Source organism: Zonotrichia albicollis, chromosome 29, assembly GCF_047830755.1.
Source record: "Zonotrichia albicollis isolate bZonAlb1 chromosome 29, bZonAlb1.hap1, whole genome shotgun sequence".
Classification (NCBI taxonomy): Eukaryota; Metazoa; Chordata; class Aves; order Passeriformes; family Passerellidae; genus Zonotrichia; species Zonotrichia albicollis.
This window is the reverse complement of record NC_133847.1, coordinates 1962336-1977537: the sequence shown is the minus strand read 5'-3', so window position 1 is coordinate 1977537 and position 15202 is coordinate 1962336. Positions and strand designations below refer to the sequence as shown.

The following is a 15202-nucleotide window of genomic DNA, read 5'->3' as shown; positions in this document are numbered from 1 at the left end:
TGGGCGCTGTGTGCTGCCAGAGGAGCCGTGTGAGATGGATTGTGCAGGAGAGCAGGGATGGTGCTTCCCAGGTCTCGGCAGTTTGCAGTTTAGTGACACGTGAGCAGTCTCTGTTTGGCCTGCACGTTCCAAGAATGACTCGGAGCTCTTCAGTTCTCAGTCTCAGAGTTGTTAATTAATTCTTATCTATAAAATTCTTTCTTCTTCCCTGCCAAGGTCCATCCAGCAGGACAGTCCTAGCACTCTGCCTGCCCCGGGGCAGTGTTATGCCTTTATACTAAAAACCACATATAACATATTTACAATTACTTTCCAATACCTATCACCTATGTTAGACAGTGAGCTTCTACTCTAAACCAATCCCAAAGTGCCAACATCACAGCAGAACATGGAGGTAGAGAAGAAGAAAGGCTGGACACGCCCAAGTCCCTCCATCTTGTCTCTAAAATCCTTATTCTAAAAACCCCAAAATCTATCTTTTCACCCTGTGATAATTTTATTATTACACCACTTAAACTTCTGTGGCTTTCAGGTCCTCATACAAAGCTGGCAACTTGCTCCAGGGGTCATAATCAACCCCACTGGTGCTCTGGGCTGTGTGCCAGGGTCCCTGAGCCCCCTGGCAGGAGTCTTGGCAAATCTGGGCACCCAGAGGGATGCACTGGGTTCTGACACGCAGGAGCTGGTGGGGCTGCTGTGAGCCAGGTGAGATCCCCTGGGCAGCAAAGCCTGGCTGTGCTGTGGGAGCCGGGCAGGGGCTGCCAGGGCAGGAGGGGAATCAATCCCTGTGTGCGCCCTGAGAGCAGAGTCCTTCAATGTCCTGGCTGGGAAGGGACCAACGGCACCGAGTGCAGCCCCTGGCCCTGCCCAGGCACCCCAAAAATCCACCCTGAGAGCCTGGAGAGAGCCTTGGGGCCAGGACCATTCCCTGGGCAGCCTGGGCAGTGCCCAGCAGCCTCGGGGGGCAGAACCTTGCCCTGAGCTCCATGCCAAGGCGTGGCACAGCTGCAGCCATCTGTGTGTGTGTCAGCAGCTCTGGGTGCTCCCCACTGCATTCCCCTTGCTTTGCCCCCCCCCCAATTCAGGATCCACCTTGGCCATGTCCCTGCTCAGAGCCCTGAAGGTTCTGCTGCCCCCATGGCTGTAAGGTGCTGTTTGTCCCTTCCACCCTCCGTGCACTGGCAGAAGGTCAGGAGCACCTGGGAAGGTTCTGGTGCTCACCTGGGGAGGTGCACGGGGTTCCTCCTGGGGCAGGGAGCAGGTGGGGCACAGCTGGATGCAGCACAGCTGGATGCACATCTGGGCTGTGTCTGGGTGGGTGGGTTGAGGGGCTGTGGCTCTGCAGGGACTGCCTGGCTCCCACAGCTCTCTCTGGGCTCTCTGCCCTCCTCACCAAGCTCTCCCTGCAGGTCAGGGGTGTCCCCATGTCCCCTGCTCTGGCCACAAATCCCTGCCAGGAGCCAGCAGAGCAAGGAGCCCCTCTCCACCAGGAGCTCTGTGTGCCCTGGGGGCTCCTGCTGGCCCTGAGCCCCCCCTGCCTGTCCCCTGTAGGTCAGAGCCTCCCTGAGGGGGCTGATGGAGGGGCTGGGCAGCACCACCCCTGCACCCACCCCAGAGTGGGAAAGAGCCCTTTGTGTGAGCCTGGCTGCAGGGAGGGGATGGGGAACTGCTGGGATGGGCACTGCAGCCCCTCCATGCTCTGTCCCTCTTGCCCTGCATGGTTTGGGGTGTGCCAAACTGGCCAGGACTGCTCTGATCAGCCCTTCTATGCCCCAGGTTTGATCTGCTCTGGGTCAGCCCCTCTGTGCCCCAGCTTTGGCTCCAGGCAAGTGGAGCAGCTCAGAGCCTGTGGGGTGCTGGGGACCATCCAGGTCAGCACCTCAGGACACCTCCAGGTCTCTCCTACCCCAGAGCACCCCGGTGCTTCCCCTCTGCAGCTGTGACACCTCTGACCCCCTCTGCCCCCACAGATGGATGTACCAGAGTTCTGGGAGAGGCCCAGGCCTGTGGTGAGCAGAGGGGAGCTGAAGGCACCAGCAGGAACCTGAGCACTGCCCCTGGGAGAGCTTCTCCCACTCTGGGGGTGCAGCTGTGGCAGCAGAGCATCCCCTGCAGGTGCTGTCCCCCTGTGCTGGTGCCCAGAGAGGCACAGAACCGGGTGAGCTGGGGCTGGGCTCTGCCTCTGGGGAGATGGGGAAGGGAGGGATCCCTCCTGGGGGAGCCTGGGGTGCTCTGTCCTGCTCTGCCTCTCCCTGTGCTGCAGGACCCCAGCGAGTGCAGGTGTGGGAAGCCCAAGGTGATTTTGTGGGCTGGCCAGGTGTCCTGGGTTACAAGATGTGCTGGGGTGTGTGTTCTATTTCCACCTGTCAGAGCTGGGGCAGTTCTCTGCTGTCCATGGGGCAGTTTTTTCTTTATCTCTCCCCCAGCCAACCCTCCCTCCAGGAGATCTCTGCTGTCCATGGCCCCTGAGTGTCCCTGCAGGGCTGATCCAATCCCAGCATCCCATGGGGAGATGCTCCGCCCAGGGGAGGAGCCAAGCATTCCTACCTGGGCACAATCTGAGCCTGGCACAGCACAGCAGCCTTTGCCCCCTGCATTGCCAGAGGAGCAGCTTTCTGCTGCCCTGCATGGCCAGAGGGAGCCCAGGCCCATCTGCAGCAGCCCTGGAGCTGCAGAGGAAAACTCCCCCCTTGTGCAGGATCCCTGCTGCAGCAGAGCCACAGCTGGCACTGCAGGAGGGCTGAGCCCCCATGGATGGGGCTGGGACACCCCCTGACACACAGGGGACAGGGACTGCTCTGACTCTGCCAGTGTTTTGTTTGTACTATTGCATTTGTATTTTTATTTTCCTAATAAAGAACTGTTATTCCTGCTCCCATATCTTTGCCTGAGAGCCCCTTAATTTCAAATTTATGATAATTCAGAGAGAGAGGGTCTACATTCTCTATTCCAAGAGGGGCTCCTGCCTTCCCTAGCACACACCTGTCCTTGCCAAGGCAGACACCAGGTGTCCATGCTGGAGGAGCACCCGTCTGCAGGGGAGCAGGGACAGGGCTGGGGACAGATGGCAGTGCTGCCAGCTCTGGGCACGGGGGCCCTGTGGGATGGGGAGCAGGCTGTGCCCAGGGCTTTGTCCTCCCTGTGCCCAGGGAGACCCCCCTGGCCCTGCTCTCTGCCCTTGCTGTCCCTTCTCTGGGCTCTGCCAGCTCCTGCCCAGCTCTGTTCCCCCTCCAGGCTGTGCCACCTCCTCTCTTGGCTCCATGTTCCCTGCCCACCTCCCTGCAGCTTTCTGGGGATGCTGCAGAGGCCCGGGGCTGTCATGGTGCTGCAGAAGACCCTGGGGATGGTCTTGGCCTGTCCCTGCCCCTATGCCAGGCCTGTCCCTGCCCCTGTGCCAGGCCACCGTCACCATCCCAGCTTTGCCCAGGGCCATCCCCCAGAGGTGGGAGCCCAGCAGGGCTGGGGGTGCCTCGGTGCCCTCTGGGGGTGCCAGTGGTGTCTCTGGGGGTCCAGGTGTGGCAGCTCAGGGCTGGGGTGCCCCAGGCCCCTCTCATGGTCCAGCTCTGCACCAGGGCATGGAGATGGAGGTGATGGAGATGGAGCTGATGTAGCTGCAGGTGTTTGTGTCTGGCCCTGTTCCCTGGAGCTGGTGGCCTGATGTGGGTCCCCAGGAGAAGCTGTGCCCCTGCTCCTGGATCTCTGTGCTCCTCTGGGGCATTGGCATGGGTGGGGCACCCTCCTGGGTACAGCCCTGCAGCAGTGCCACATGCCAGGGACAGTTCTGGTGTGTCCTTTTATGCCAGGAGCAGTTCCTGGGTGTCCCTGAGTGCCAAGGACAGTTCTGGTGTGTCTCTGTGTGCCAGGGACAGTTCCTGGAGGTTCCTGTGTGTCCCTGTGTGCCAGGGGCAGTCCTTGTGTGTCCCTGTGTGCCAGGCACAATTCTTGGTGTGTGCCTGTGTGCCAGGGGCAGTTCTGGTGTGACACATCCCACTCTGCTGTGCTGGCAGTGTCCCTTTTCGCCATCTGGGTCTCTCTGCTCTGTCCCTGCCCCAGTTCTGGGGGTGTCTCAGGGGATGAGGGGGTGCTGTGACCCTGCCAGGGAACAGGGCAGGGTTATCCTGCTGTGGGGCTCAGCCTGGGGTGGGAAGGGACCCTTTGCCATGGCTGTACAGCCCCTGGGGGAGTCAGGTCAGGGGAGCTGCTCTCCCAGGCCTGAGCTCTGCGTGTGGGGGGATCCCAAGGCTCAGAGCTCCAAGGAGATGGTGGGAAATGGGCTCTCAATACAGAGGGGCAGGCTCTGGGTCCATGGGGGCTCTCAGTGATGTGACACACGGGGATGTGTCCCTGCCCCTGCTCCCAGCCCTGCCTGATGCTCTGGTGCCTTTTTCCCAACCTGGAAATCAAACTTGAGATAATTTTATAAGGAGGTAGTGTAAGAGCAGATCTTTATTTTCTTTATTCCATCATAAATGCCTTCAGAGGCAGTCAGGGAAAGTTGTCCACAAAAGCCCAACCCCACTGGGATGAATACATATTTATAGGGTTTAGGACATTAGCATAATTGATAAAAAGCACCAATTAGGAGGACAAGTGGTGATTCCATTTCCCCCCAGGTCAAACCCTCCTCTGGAGCCCCTGCCTCGGTCCCAGCTGTGCTTTGTCCATGAAATGTAACTCAGAGAGCTGTTCTCAGCCTTGGCTCCCAGGAAGGACCAAGATAGCACAGGGGGGCTCAGAACTCTGGAGTTTGTTTTGTCTTTCTGCTTAGGGAAAGGCCATGGAAAAGTACTGGGAAAAGGAGTCAGAGATGCAACAGGCTACAGAGTTACAGATACAACAATGTGTGACAAATACAGATAACAGAAAAGAAAAAAGAGAGAAAAGCAAACAGCACCAGCTCTGCCCCTCTCTCAGGCCCAGGAGGAGCAGCAGGAGCAGGAGCAGCTCCTGGGACCGAGGAGCTGCAGGGGCTGTGGGAGGACACGGCCTGTGATAGCCAGGTCCAGCAGCTGGCACAGCTGGAGAGGCACAGCTGCCTGGGCCAGGAGCTCCAGGAGCTTGGGCAGGGCTGTTGGGGATGCTCCTGCTCTCCTGGGCTCCACAGGGCTCTCCTGGCACATTGGAGGTCCCTGGTGGGGCTCACTGGGCCAGGCTCAGGCTGTGCCTCCCTCCTGGAATGGAAGCAGCTAGGGAAGGGAAGGAGCCCTGATCCAGCACACCTGGGAGCCCTCACAGGCTCTGGAAGGTAAAAGGGGGCTCTGACCCCCTCATTCCCCTGGGTTTGGGCAGGTCCTGCAGCCTGGGTGTGTCTGCCCAGCCCCTCCTGAGAGGTCACAGGGTGGCTGTCCCTACATACGCTGTCTGTCCCCACATGTGCTATCTGTCCCCCCAGAGCTGCACCAGCAGCACAGACACACGCTGCTGCAGGAGCCTGGTGCAGGAATATCCCCAACTGGAGCAGGACCAGGAGAACCTGTGGGTTCTGAGGTTCTCCCACAGGGCCTGGCAGGGAACCCAGGCAGCCCCTTCTGGGCTGGGGCTGTCCCCAGACACGGCAGGGTATGCCCAGCCCGTGCCTGTCCCCATCCTCTGCTCCAGATGAAGATCCCTGGACACACCTTGGCCATGGGGCTGGAGTGGCACAGCTCATCTCCTCAGCAGGAGTGAGGAGGGGCTGCTCCATCCACCCTGGGGCAGTGCCCATCTCACCATTGTCCCATCTCACCATTGTCCCCTCAAAGTCTGCAGGACCCGGTAGGGAGGGACCTGAGCAGCCCCTGGGGACACCAGGCTCATCACCAGCACGTCAGTATTGCTGGTCCTTTGGGGGCTCCCTGAGCTGGGTGTTCCCTGGTAGCAGCAGGCAGGCAAGGGGACTCCACACGGCTTCTGGGGGTGCTGATTAGATGGGGGTTTATTGGGGGTCCCACCCCTGGGAGCAGCAGGGCTTCTGAGGGGAAGGGAGGGGGAGAGAGGGAGAGTCTGGGGGGAAAAGGGGCCAAGAGAGACTCTGTGGTGTCCCCCCACAGCTTAACAGGGAGATTCAGGGTGGGCACAGAATCAGATTTGGGATTACAGATCCCTGATACTGCAGGGGAGGATCACAGGCTTGGAATAAACCCCACATTTTCGAGGGGTGAGAGAGAGCAAACTGTTCAACTAAAATGGAACACCACACATCAGCCCCCTCTCCTCAGCAGGGAGTGAGGAGGGGCTGCTCCACCCTGGGGCAGTGCCACCATTGTCCCCACCCCACCATTGTCCCCACCCCACCATTGTCCCCATCTCCCCATTGCCCCCTCAAAGGCTGCAGGACCAATGGGGAGGGACCTGAGCAGCCCCTGGGGCACACCAGCCTCATCCCCCCTGTGAGCTGCCCCTCAACACCTCCCTCTGCCCCTGGGGGGTTCCACACCCCTGAGCCCCCCAGCCTGGCCCTCCCTGGCTGCCCCCCAGCCTGGCCTGCCCTGGGCTGCTGCCACTGCCCCATTTCCAGGTCTGACCCCTCTGGAGCTTGGGGAGGCTGTGAGGGTGGGGATTCAGCGCCTTTGGGTTTTCACTGGGTTGTTTGGCCACTTTTTAATCCTTTGAAGCTAAAAGAGATCTTTGCATGTTACTGTGGCCTTGAGGCTGTTTGCAGGAGCTGGGAGGGAGCTCAGGGAGGGAGGGAGGAGTGAGGAGCTCTTTGGCCCCCAGAGAAGGGGTGGTCAGCAGGCTGGGACAGACCTACCTGGATTTATTGCAATGACCTGGCTCAGCTGATGCCAGCAGGCTTTAACTCCCCAGCCTGTCAGGGCCAGGAGTGCTGGCAGCATTAATGGCACCAGCTGGAACAGGAGCATTTCTGAAAGGTTTGGTTAAATCACAGTTGGGCTTCTCTTGAGCAGGAGTAAAGAATTACACACTCTTCCCTGTAGCCCCTGTGCAGCTCCAGTCAGACCCTGTCCCACAGCATCCTCTCTCAAGGCATTCCTCGAGGAATTGCAATTTCTCCTGAAGCCAACCTCCCCTTTCCTCATAAACAGGATTTATTTCAGCAGCAGATGAACCAATCCCATGAAAATGCTGTGTCCTGAGTTATCACGGCTTTGGGAGCCTTAGGACTGAGAGGTGCATGGAGGTGGTAGGATGAGGTGTCATGAGAGCCCCTCAGAGGAACTTGACTTTAAATTCAATTACCCAGCTATTTCCCACTCTGGGACTGAGGGGAGATTTGGTGGAGGGAAGATGGACCAGTAACACCAACCCTGTCCCTGGGGAGGCATTTCCCCTTGTGCTGTCCCTGCAGGCCCAAAGTGCCTCCCCAGCTCTCCTGGAGCCCCTTTAGCACTGAGAGGGGCTCTGGGCTCTCCCTGATCCTTCTCTTCTCCAGAATTAAAGGGGTTTGGTTACACCAGGCCCTGCTGGCTGGGGGGATTCCATTTTCCCCTTGGGGTGGGTTTGGGTTTTCCAGTGCCCAGCATTGCATCCCAGAGCTCACAGACCACGAGGCCACCAGGCTCACTCAGAGCTTCACTTGGATTTCCTGAACAAGGTTTGAGGGCAGCTCCCTCATGGACTGTATTTATTGTTCTGCTTGCAGTGGGCAGCTGGTGCATAAATTATTATACTGCTTAAATTGTTAATCAACTCCTCTGAGGATCATGGGAAATAAATCATAAAACATCTTCCCCCCAGCTCTCCCTTCTCAGGCTCAACTTCCATCCCAAATCCTCCATGTCCTCCCCCACAGCTGTGCAGGGCAATGGGGGTTGTGCTCAGTCCATCACCCCTTGTCTCTGCTGCTCCTTCCTCCTCCTCCTCCTCCTCTCCCCCTGCTCCAGCCCGGGGTTCCTTCCATGGCCCAGCCCTGCAGGAGCCTCCACCGTGGATGGATCCCTGAGGTTCTGCAGGAGCTGCTGCAGCCCCAGCACAGCTCAGGGCACATCCCCTGCTCTGCCCAGGCTCCTGCAGGGGCTGCAGCTCCAGCTCTGCTCCCCTGCACCTCCCTGGGCTGGGTTACCCTGACCCCAGGGAACCTCTGCTCCTTCTCACCCAGCCCTGTGAAACTGTGATGGTTAAAGGTAATTAATGTAGAAAACCTCAATAAATGGTGTATCCATCAATGATCACTGGGAAAAGACAAGAGCCCAAGAACAAGGATGAGGTTGGATTTGAGCTTTAAAGTCCTTTTCAGCCTCAGCCATTCCATGATTCCAGCAAAGCCTGGTGGCTGACCCTGGTGGCAGAGTCCTGCTTCAGGGGTCAAGCAGGACTCTGCCAGAGCCCAGGAACAGCCCCAGCTCTCTCTGCAGGTCATCAGGGCCCTGCATTCATCAAATCCACAGCAACCCAATTTACTGGGGAAAGTGTTTTGATGGACTGTCACCGGGTAGGTGCCATCAACAGCTCCCCCTTTATCTGCTGATGGAGTCACTCCATCAGGAAAGGGCACAGGACCAGACAGGGATGGCTCTGCCCTCCATGGGGCTGTGCTGGCTGTCCCTGATCCCTCCCATGCCTGGGAATTGTCAGCATTGTGCAACCTGCCAGGACTCATCTGCCCCAGCTCTGCAGCTCCTCCCCAGGGCAGGCACAGGGGCAGGGGCTGAGCTCTGCTCTGGCACAGGGACAGGAGCCCAGCAAGGGCTGCAGCTGTGCCAGGCCTTGGCATGGAGCTCAGGGCAAGGTTCTGCCCCCCGAGGCTGCTGGGCACTGCCCAGGCTGCCCAGGGAATGGTGCCAAGGCTGCCAGAGCTGCAGGAGCTCCCAGGGCTGCTCAGGGTGTTGGGGTGGCTGTGCAGGGACAGGGCTGGATCAATGATCCCTGAGGGTCCCTTCCAGCTCAGGATATTCCAGGATTCCGTGCTCCTGCAATTCCATTTAACACCAATCCTTGGTTTGGCAAAGGCGCCCTCAGGGAGGCTGAGTGGCAACAGGGATCATCCCTGGGCTATTGGTCCTTGGAGCTGGTTAACCTTGGAGCTGGTTAACCTTGGAGATGGTTAACCTTGGAGCTGGTTATCTTAACCTTGGAGCTGGTTAACCTTGGAGCTGGTTAACCTTGGAGCTGGTTTGTACTCGGAGGGGATTGGGAGGGACTGGGATAAACAGGGATGGACTGGGAGGGACTGGAAAAAGGTTTAAGGGAGATTTGGGGTTACTGGTTGATACAGGGAGAGGGTTTGGGGGACTGGGATAAACTGGGATGGGGTTTGGGGACACTGGGAGGGGATTGGGAGGGATTGGGAGGGACTGGGATAAACTGGGAGGGACTGGGAGGGGAGCTGGTTACCCTTGGAGCTGGTTAACCTTCAGGATGGATGTCGCTGGTTTTCCCTTTAAAGGTGGAAGTTCTGGATGAGGTGGGAATGCTCCCAGGTGCCCATCCCCTCCCAACTCCCCACACGAGCCACAGTGAAGGGTGTGCTTTTTAATGTCAGTTATAATAAAATATTTTTACAGAGCCCAAAAAATTCAAAATAGTGCAAAACATCTCACTGTCATGCATCCATGGGAGCCGCCGCGGGGGCGGGACAGACACACAGGCATCGGTGACACTGTGCTACAGGAGCAGGATTGGTCAGTTCCATCACATGCCGAACAGGACGCTCGGGGAGGGGGCTCAGGGCACCACGGAGGGGCGGCGGGGCCGAGCCCCGGCCCGGCCGTGCAGGAGCAGCCGCTGGAGAAGGGTGTAAACATTGAACAGAAACGAGAGAGCAACGTGAAACCCTCTGGTCCCGGCAAACCCTCGAGACAAAGGAGCATCTGGGGTACCCTGTTTTGGGATGGGAGGGGCTGGGAGAGCTGTACTGATTTGTGGGGTCCTGAGGCCTCAGCGTGCCCCAGAATCGGGGTGGCCACCCCAACACCGCACCCCAGGCCTCCCAGGCACTCGCACGAGACATGCACACCACAGCACACAGAAATGGTGCTCACTGGGGAACTGGGGCACGGAACTGCTGCTCACTGGGCACTGCAGGGGGTTCTCCGGGCTGGGCTGGGCTGGGCAAGGTTTGCTTGTGCCAAGGAGATCCCGTGGGCGGCACTGCTCAGGGCTGCTGCTCCCCACGGGCAGAGCAGAGAGGAACAGTGCCCAGGCCCCTCAGCCCCTGCCTCCCCCAGCCCTGGCACCTGGTGGGGGGCACTGGGGGAGCCCACGGTGGCAGCAAGGCAGGGAAGACAGGAAATGGGCCGGGGGCTGCTCCCTGCTGCTCCCGACCCTGTGATGCTGCTGCCAGCCAGGGAGGGGACCCTGTGCAGGGCCCGTGGGGGCTGCACCCACCAAGCCAACAGCCCCAATAGCCCTTCCAGGGGCAGGACACAGCCTGTCCAGCTGCCCTGTATGTACAGGTATTTACATATGTACAGGATGTGCTCAGGACACACCAGGGACAGGGATGGGGACAAGGGGCCACCACGCTGTGCCAGCCACTCACCAACACCCACATATGGCACAAGACACACACACACCCCCCACCCTTTCCTTGTGTCACTCGGTGAGGGCTGGGGCTGGGTGGGACACTGGAGGTCCAGGGCAGGCTGGGGAAGGGCAGGCTGCTCCCCTGAGCCAGGCTGGGCTCCAGCCCCTCCCTGCAGCCCCACAGCAGCACCTTCCCGCAGGTGTGCTCTCTGTGAGCCAGCCGTGCTGGCCGGGGAGGAGGGGAGGCTCTGTCCCTGCAGCCACAGCTCCCCCTCCCTGTGCCACCTCTGTGGCCCCTCCTATGGCTTATACACGGCTGGGGATCCTGTCAGGGGCCGGCAGCGGGGGCGAGGGCTGGGGGGACAAAGGACTTTAACTGCTGCCCTCCTCGGCCGAGCGCGTGTCCGACTTGAGCTTGACGAACTCCTTGGCCACCTCGTCGTTGTTGCGCTGCGAGAGGATGCGCAGCACGGTGAGCCCGGTGTCGTCCATGTGGATGCGGCGGCCCAGGGGCAGCCAGCAGGCGCAGCCGGGGCGCTGCAGGATGTCCCGCAGCTGCAGCACGGCGATGCCCACGGTGCGGTCCTCCCGGGCGAAGCAGTAATCCTTCACACACACCTGCAGCTCGTAGCACTCGGGGCCCGTCTCCGTGCCCAGCGTGCTGAGGGAGGCAAGGCACGGGCAGTGTTGGCATATGGGGTCACACTCCACCCCCCTAGCCCGTCCCCACCCCCGACGGGCGTGGCTGCTGTCCCCACCCCCATCCCTACAAAAGCCTTTTCCTTTTTACTCCTGCTCCCTTCTCCCTGCTTTAACCAATGAGAAATGCCTAAAACACTCCATCAGGGATGAACAAACTCCCTGGCAGGCCCCAGGAGGTCCCCACTTGCCCAGCCTGTCTCCACATCCCCAGCCCACGGTGCCACTCACAACTGGAAGCTCTCGTTGTACTTAGGGGCCCAGCTGTTGTTCTTGGATTTGGTGGCGAATTTCCTCTTCTTGTCACTGAGGTGGGGCCCGATGATGTTGACCTCGATGAAGGGCCGGAAGATGCCCGAGGTCTGCCACTTGAGGTCATTGGCAGCCACCACTGCAAGGAGGGGACAGGTGAGGCTCAGGGGGCACTGCCACTGCCAGACCCCGGTACCTGGCCAGCAGGACCCACCTTTGACGGTGACTTTGTGCTCGCCACTGCTGGGGTGGGTCAGGAGCTCCACGTGGATGGACACCTCCCCAACGGGGTCATCCACGCCAGAGCCTGGGACAGAGAGAGGGACAAGATGGAAGTGCTGCTTTCCCTGGCATGCCCTGCCCAACACTAACCCCTCTGAGGAAGCAGGTCACCCACATGGGGCGAAAGGGGTGGGCATTAGGGGTGTCGCAAAGGGCTGTGGGCACAGCAGTGTGGGTGCAGCAGCTGTGATGGGCATGGCAGGACCCCCTCTGCCATCCCACCCCTGTGACCCCCCCCTTGCTCAGGCAGGGCTGAGGGGTCTGTCCAGGATGGGGCACAGGACAGTGGCCCAGCTCCCCGTGCTCTGGCCACAGAGGGGTGACAGTGCCATGGGCAGGAGGGACCCAGCCAGGGCAGCCACAGCCCTACAGTGCCTCAAGGCTGACCCACCCCTCGTACCCCTCCATCCCGGGGACCACACCAAGCCCAGGGGTCCCCGAGCATGGGGACCAACAGGTGAGCCCACCCCACACCCCCCAGAGCTGTGCATGCACCCATGGGTGAGGGACGGGGTGCAGGGCAGAGGGACAGGCTCTGTGGGTCTGATGGGAGATCCAGCAGGGCTCAGTGGGCAGCTCTGAGGTGGGAAGAGCAGTGAAGGAGGACATGTCCCCGTGTCACTGAGGGTGCCAGGCTGGCAGTGGCACATTCCCCTCCATCCCACGGCACATCCCCTCCATCCCCGGCCCCGCCCCGCATGCAGAGCCGGGATGGAGCCGATGGCGCTGGGGAGGGGCCGGGCATGGGAGGCCAAGCGGGGGAGCAGCCCCGGCCCCAGCAGGGTGTGATGAGGCCAAGCAGGGCCCCAGGGCAGGCAGAGCGCGCCAGAGCAGGGCTGGTAATGGTCCTCAGGGCAGCAGGGTGGGCACGAAGGGCACAGGACATGGCACGGCCACGTGTCCCAGGGGGAGGTCAGGGTGGGTGCAGCAGTGCTGGGGACAGTGTGGGGTGCCCAGAGCGGGCGGGCAGACACCCCCATTCCCACGGGGACAGCCCCCGACCCGCTCTGGGGTGGTCAGTGAGCACAGCTCCTGCACAGTCTCCCAAAGGGGAGGGCAGGGGCCGTTTGCCCGTTCTGGGGTCCCCAGGCCAGCCCAGCCCGGGGTGGCACTGTCACTAGCCCAGGCCGGCGGCAGGCGGTGCAGGGGCGGGCGGAGCACACGTACCCTTCTCAGGATAAACCTCTTCACTAAGGGTAAACCTAATCCCTTTCCCACCATGAACTAGTGGGAAGGAGAGAGAAAGAGACAGAGACACGGCACAGAGTACACAAAGAGAGGAGGAAGGAGATGGAGGAGGAAGGAGATGACAACAAAGAGAAAAGGGAGGAGATACAAAAGAAGGGAGGAGAGAAGAGATGAAGGAGAGGAGATGAGGAAGAGAGGAGGAAGGAGATGATGACGTGTGGGGAACAGGAACAGTGAGGGAGGGGGGAAACAAAGAGAAAGAGAGATCAGATCTCGCAGACAGACTGACGGCCAAGCACCCGGACAACACTGCAGCGACACAGGAGTGCCAGGCACCCCCAGCTCCCAGTGTGGGCTCCTGGGGACAGGCTACACCCAGGGGTGCTGGCACCCACCACACCCAACCCCACGCCCCCGACATGGCTGGCACAGGAGGCACAGACAGGACAGACGTCCCTTGAAGGAGACTCACGGACAGCAAACGCACGTCCCACTCCCCAGGACGCAGACAAGCCTGCCTGGGGCACCTTAGGGTGGCTGTGACCACCATTGAGCAGCCAAGGGACAGAATAAAGGGCAGCATTTAGAGCTGACGGCTGATCCTGCCCTGGAAGGTGCCCAGCATCCTGCACTGCACCCCAGCACAGCTGAGCCCAGCTCAGGGCCTTGGGCACCCAGCACGCCCAGGACAGGCCCTGGCACAGCATCCAGACCCCATGGACCCTGTGACTGGTCAGTGCTGGGTGCCTGGGGCCACCCAGAGGGGACAAACACTGTGACACCCGGCCAGAGGGTGACCTTCCCCCCACCCACAGGCCCCATTTCCATGCCAGTCCAGCAATGCCCTGGCACTGGGGACCCACTGTTCTTGCTGGTGGGGGACTGGGGAGTGCCAGGCTGCTGCTGCTGGGCACCACAGCCCCTCTTCACCTGCAAGGCATGGGAAGAAAAAGCCCCTTCCTTCCCCCCCCTCTCTTCCCCACCATGAGCCTGGCTGGGACCCCCAGCCCACTGGGACAGAGCCAAGGTGGGTGCCGACCACGGGGCAGCCTGGGGGGACGAGGGCAGCGTGTCCTACCCTGTGATGACTGGGTCTGCACGAAGGTTTTGATGAGCAGGTCTGTGGCCTGGGTGTAGAGGGACAGGGCGTAGCGCAGCGACTGCAGGTCAGGGCTCTTCTCCAGGAACGTTTTCTTCAGCCCCACACCGCCAGCATGGAAGTATTGCTGGAGGGGGAGAGGCCTCAGGATGCTCAGCAGTTCTGTGAGGGTCCCCTCAGGCTCAGAGCCCCGTGGGCACCCCAAATGCCCCAGAGTGCCCTCACCTTGATGGTGTCCAGCGCCAGCTCCACCACAGCACACTGCTTCGGGGTCAGGCTCTTGGCTTCCTCACGCACCATGTGGTCCTGGGGGACACAGATCCTGCTCTCAGCACAGCACCAGGCCCCCGCTGCCCCAGCCCAGCCCAGCCAGCAAGGGGGCAGTGCTGGGGTCCTGGCAGCAGTGGCACTGGCACTCACCCTGGTACAGAGAGCACCCCAGCACCCCAGCCCTCACCTTCAGCTCAGAGACCCCCAGCCCTCACCTTCAGCTTGGAAAGCTGCCCCAGCTCCTTGGCCGCGTTGAAAATCATCTGTGTGCCCTGCAGAGAGCAAAGAAACAGGGACAGCCCCGGTGAGCAGCCAGGCTAAGGGTGGCATGGCCAGGCTGGGCACATCATGCCAGAAGCTTCCTGCAGATCCAGGGGTTCCTCCAGGCTCCAGGGGACAGCAGCCAGGAAGGTGACACAGGTACCAGGCTGGCAGCCCCAGGTTCTCAGCACAGCTGTGGGGCTGCAGGCTTGGGGACCCCAGGGCAGGACACCACTCTGGTGCCACCCTTGGCTCTGCTCAGCACAAGCAGCTCGGCCCAGGAGTCCCACCCTGCTCCTGTGCCCCAAGCACCTGCTCCTGCCCCCAGCAGGGCCTGGCACAGCAGGGCAGGGACCACTCGGGCACGGTGGGAGCAGAGCGCGACAGCGAGGGACAGCGGGCACGGGGGGACGTGGCCATGACCCCACAGCCACCAAACAGCCCCGGCCACACAGAGCCCTGCCCAGCCCAGCAGTCCCAGGGAGGCTCCCAGCCCCTTCCCCAAGCTGGGAGAACTCTGCCTGTCCTGTGCCCCCAGCATGGCAGGGGCTGTGGGGCCATTCCGTACACAGCAGCCCCTGGATGGGCAGATCCTGCTCACTGCCCTGGGCTGGCACCTCTCACTGGGCTGAGCACAAGCTCTCCTCTTCAGCTCCTTCAATGTGCAAATGCAATGGATAAACTGGGGCCCAGAGACCCCCACCACTTCCCTCTCCCAGCACCAGTAGCTCCAGTCCCTCCCAACAC

The 15202-nt window shown here is 60.9% G+C and overlaps 1 protein-coding gene across 1 annotated transcript in view; it reads right to left on the bottom strand.

Moving 5' to 3' along the window:
- Positions 1 to 9396: 9396 nt before the first annotated feature.
- UNC13A (unc-13 homolog A) overlaps positions 9397 to 15202 on the bottom strand; it is a 37355-nt gene continuing 31549 nt past the window's right edge. The window contains exons 39-44 of the mRNA XM_074529023.1: positions 14410 to 14466; positions 14150 to 14230; positions 13904 to 14051; positions 11570 to 11662; positions 11335 to 11494; positions 9397 to 11065 (exon numbers count right to left, since the gene is read on the bottom strand). Coding sequence (XP_074385124.1) covers positions 10777 to 11065; positions 11335 to 11494; positions 11570 to 11662; positions 13904 to 14051; positions 14150 to 14230; positions 14410 to 14466 — 828 coding nt within the window. The 3' untranslated portion in view covers positions 9397 to 10776. The remainder of the gene's footprint in view (positions 11066 to 11334; positions 11495 to 11569; positions 11663 to 13903; positions 14052 to 14149; positions 14231 to 14409; positions 14467 to 15202) is intronic.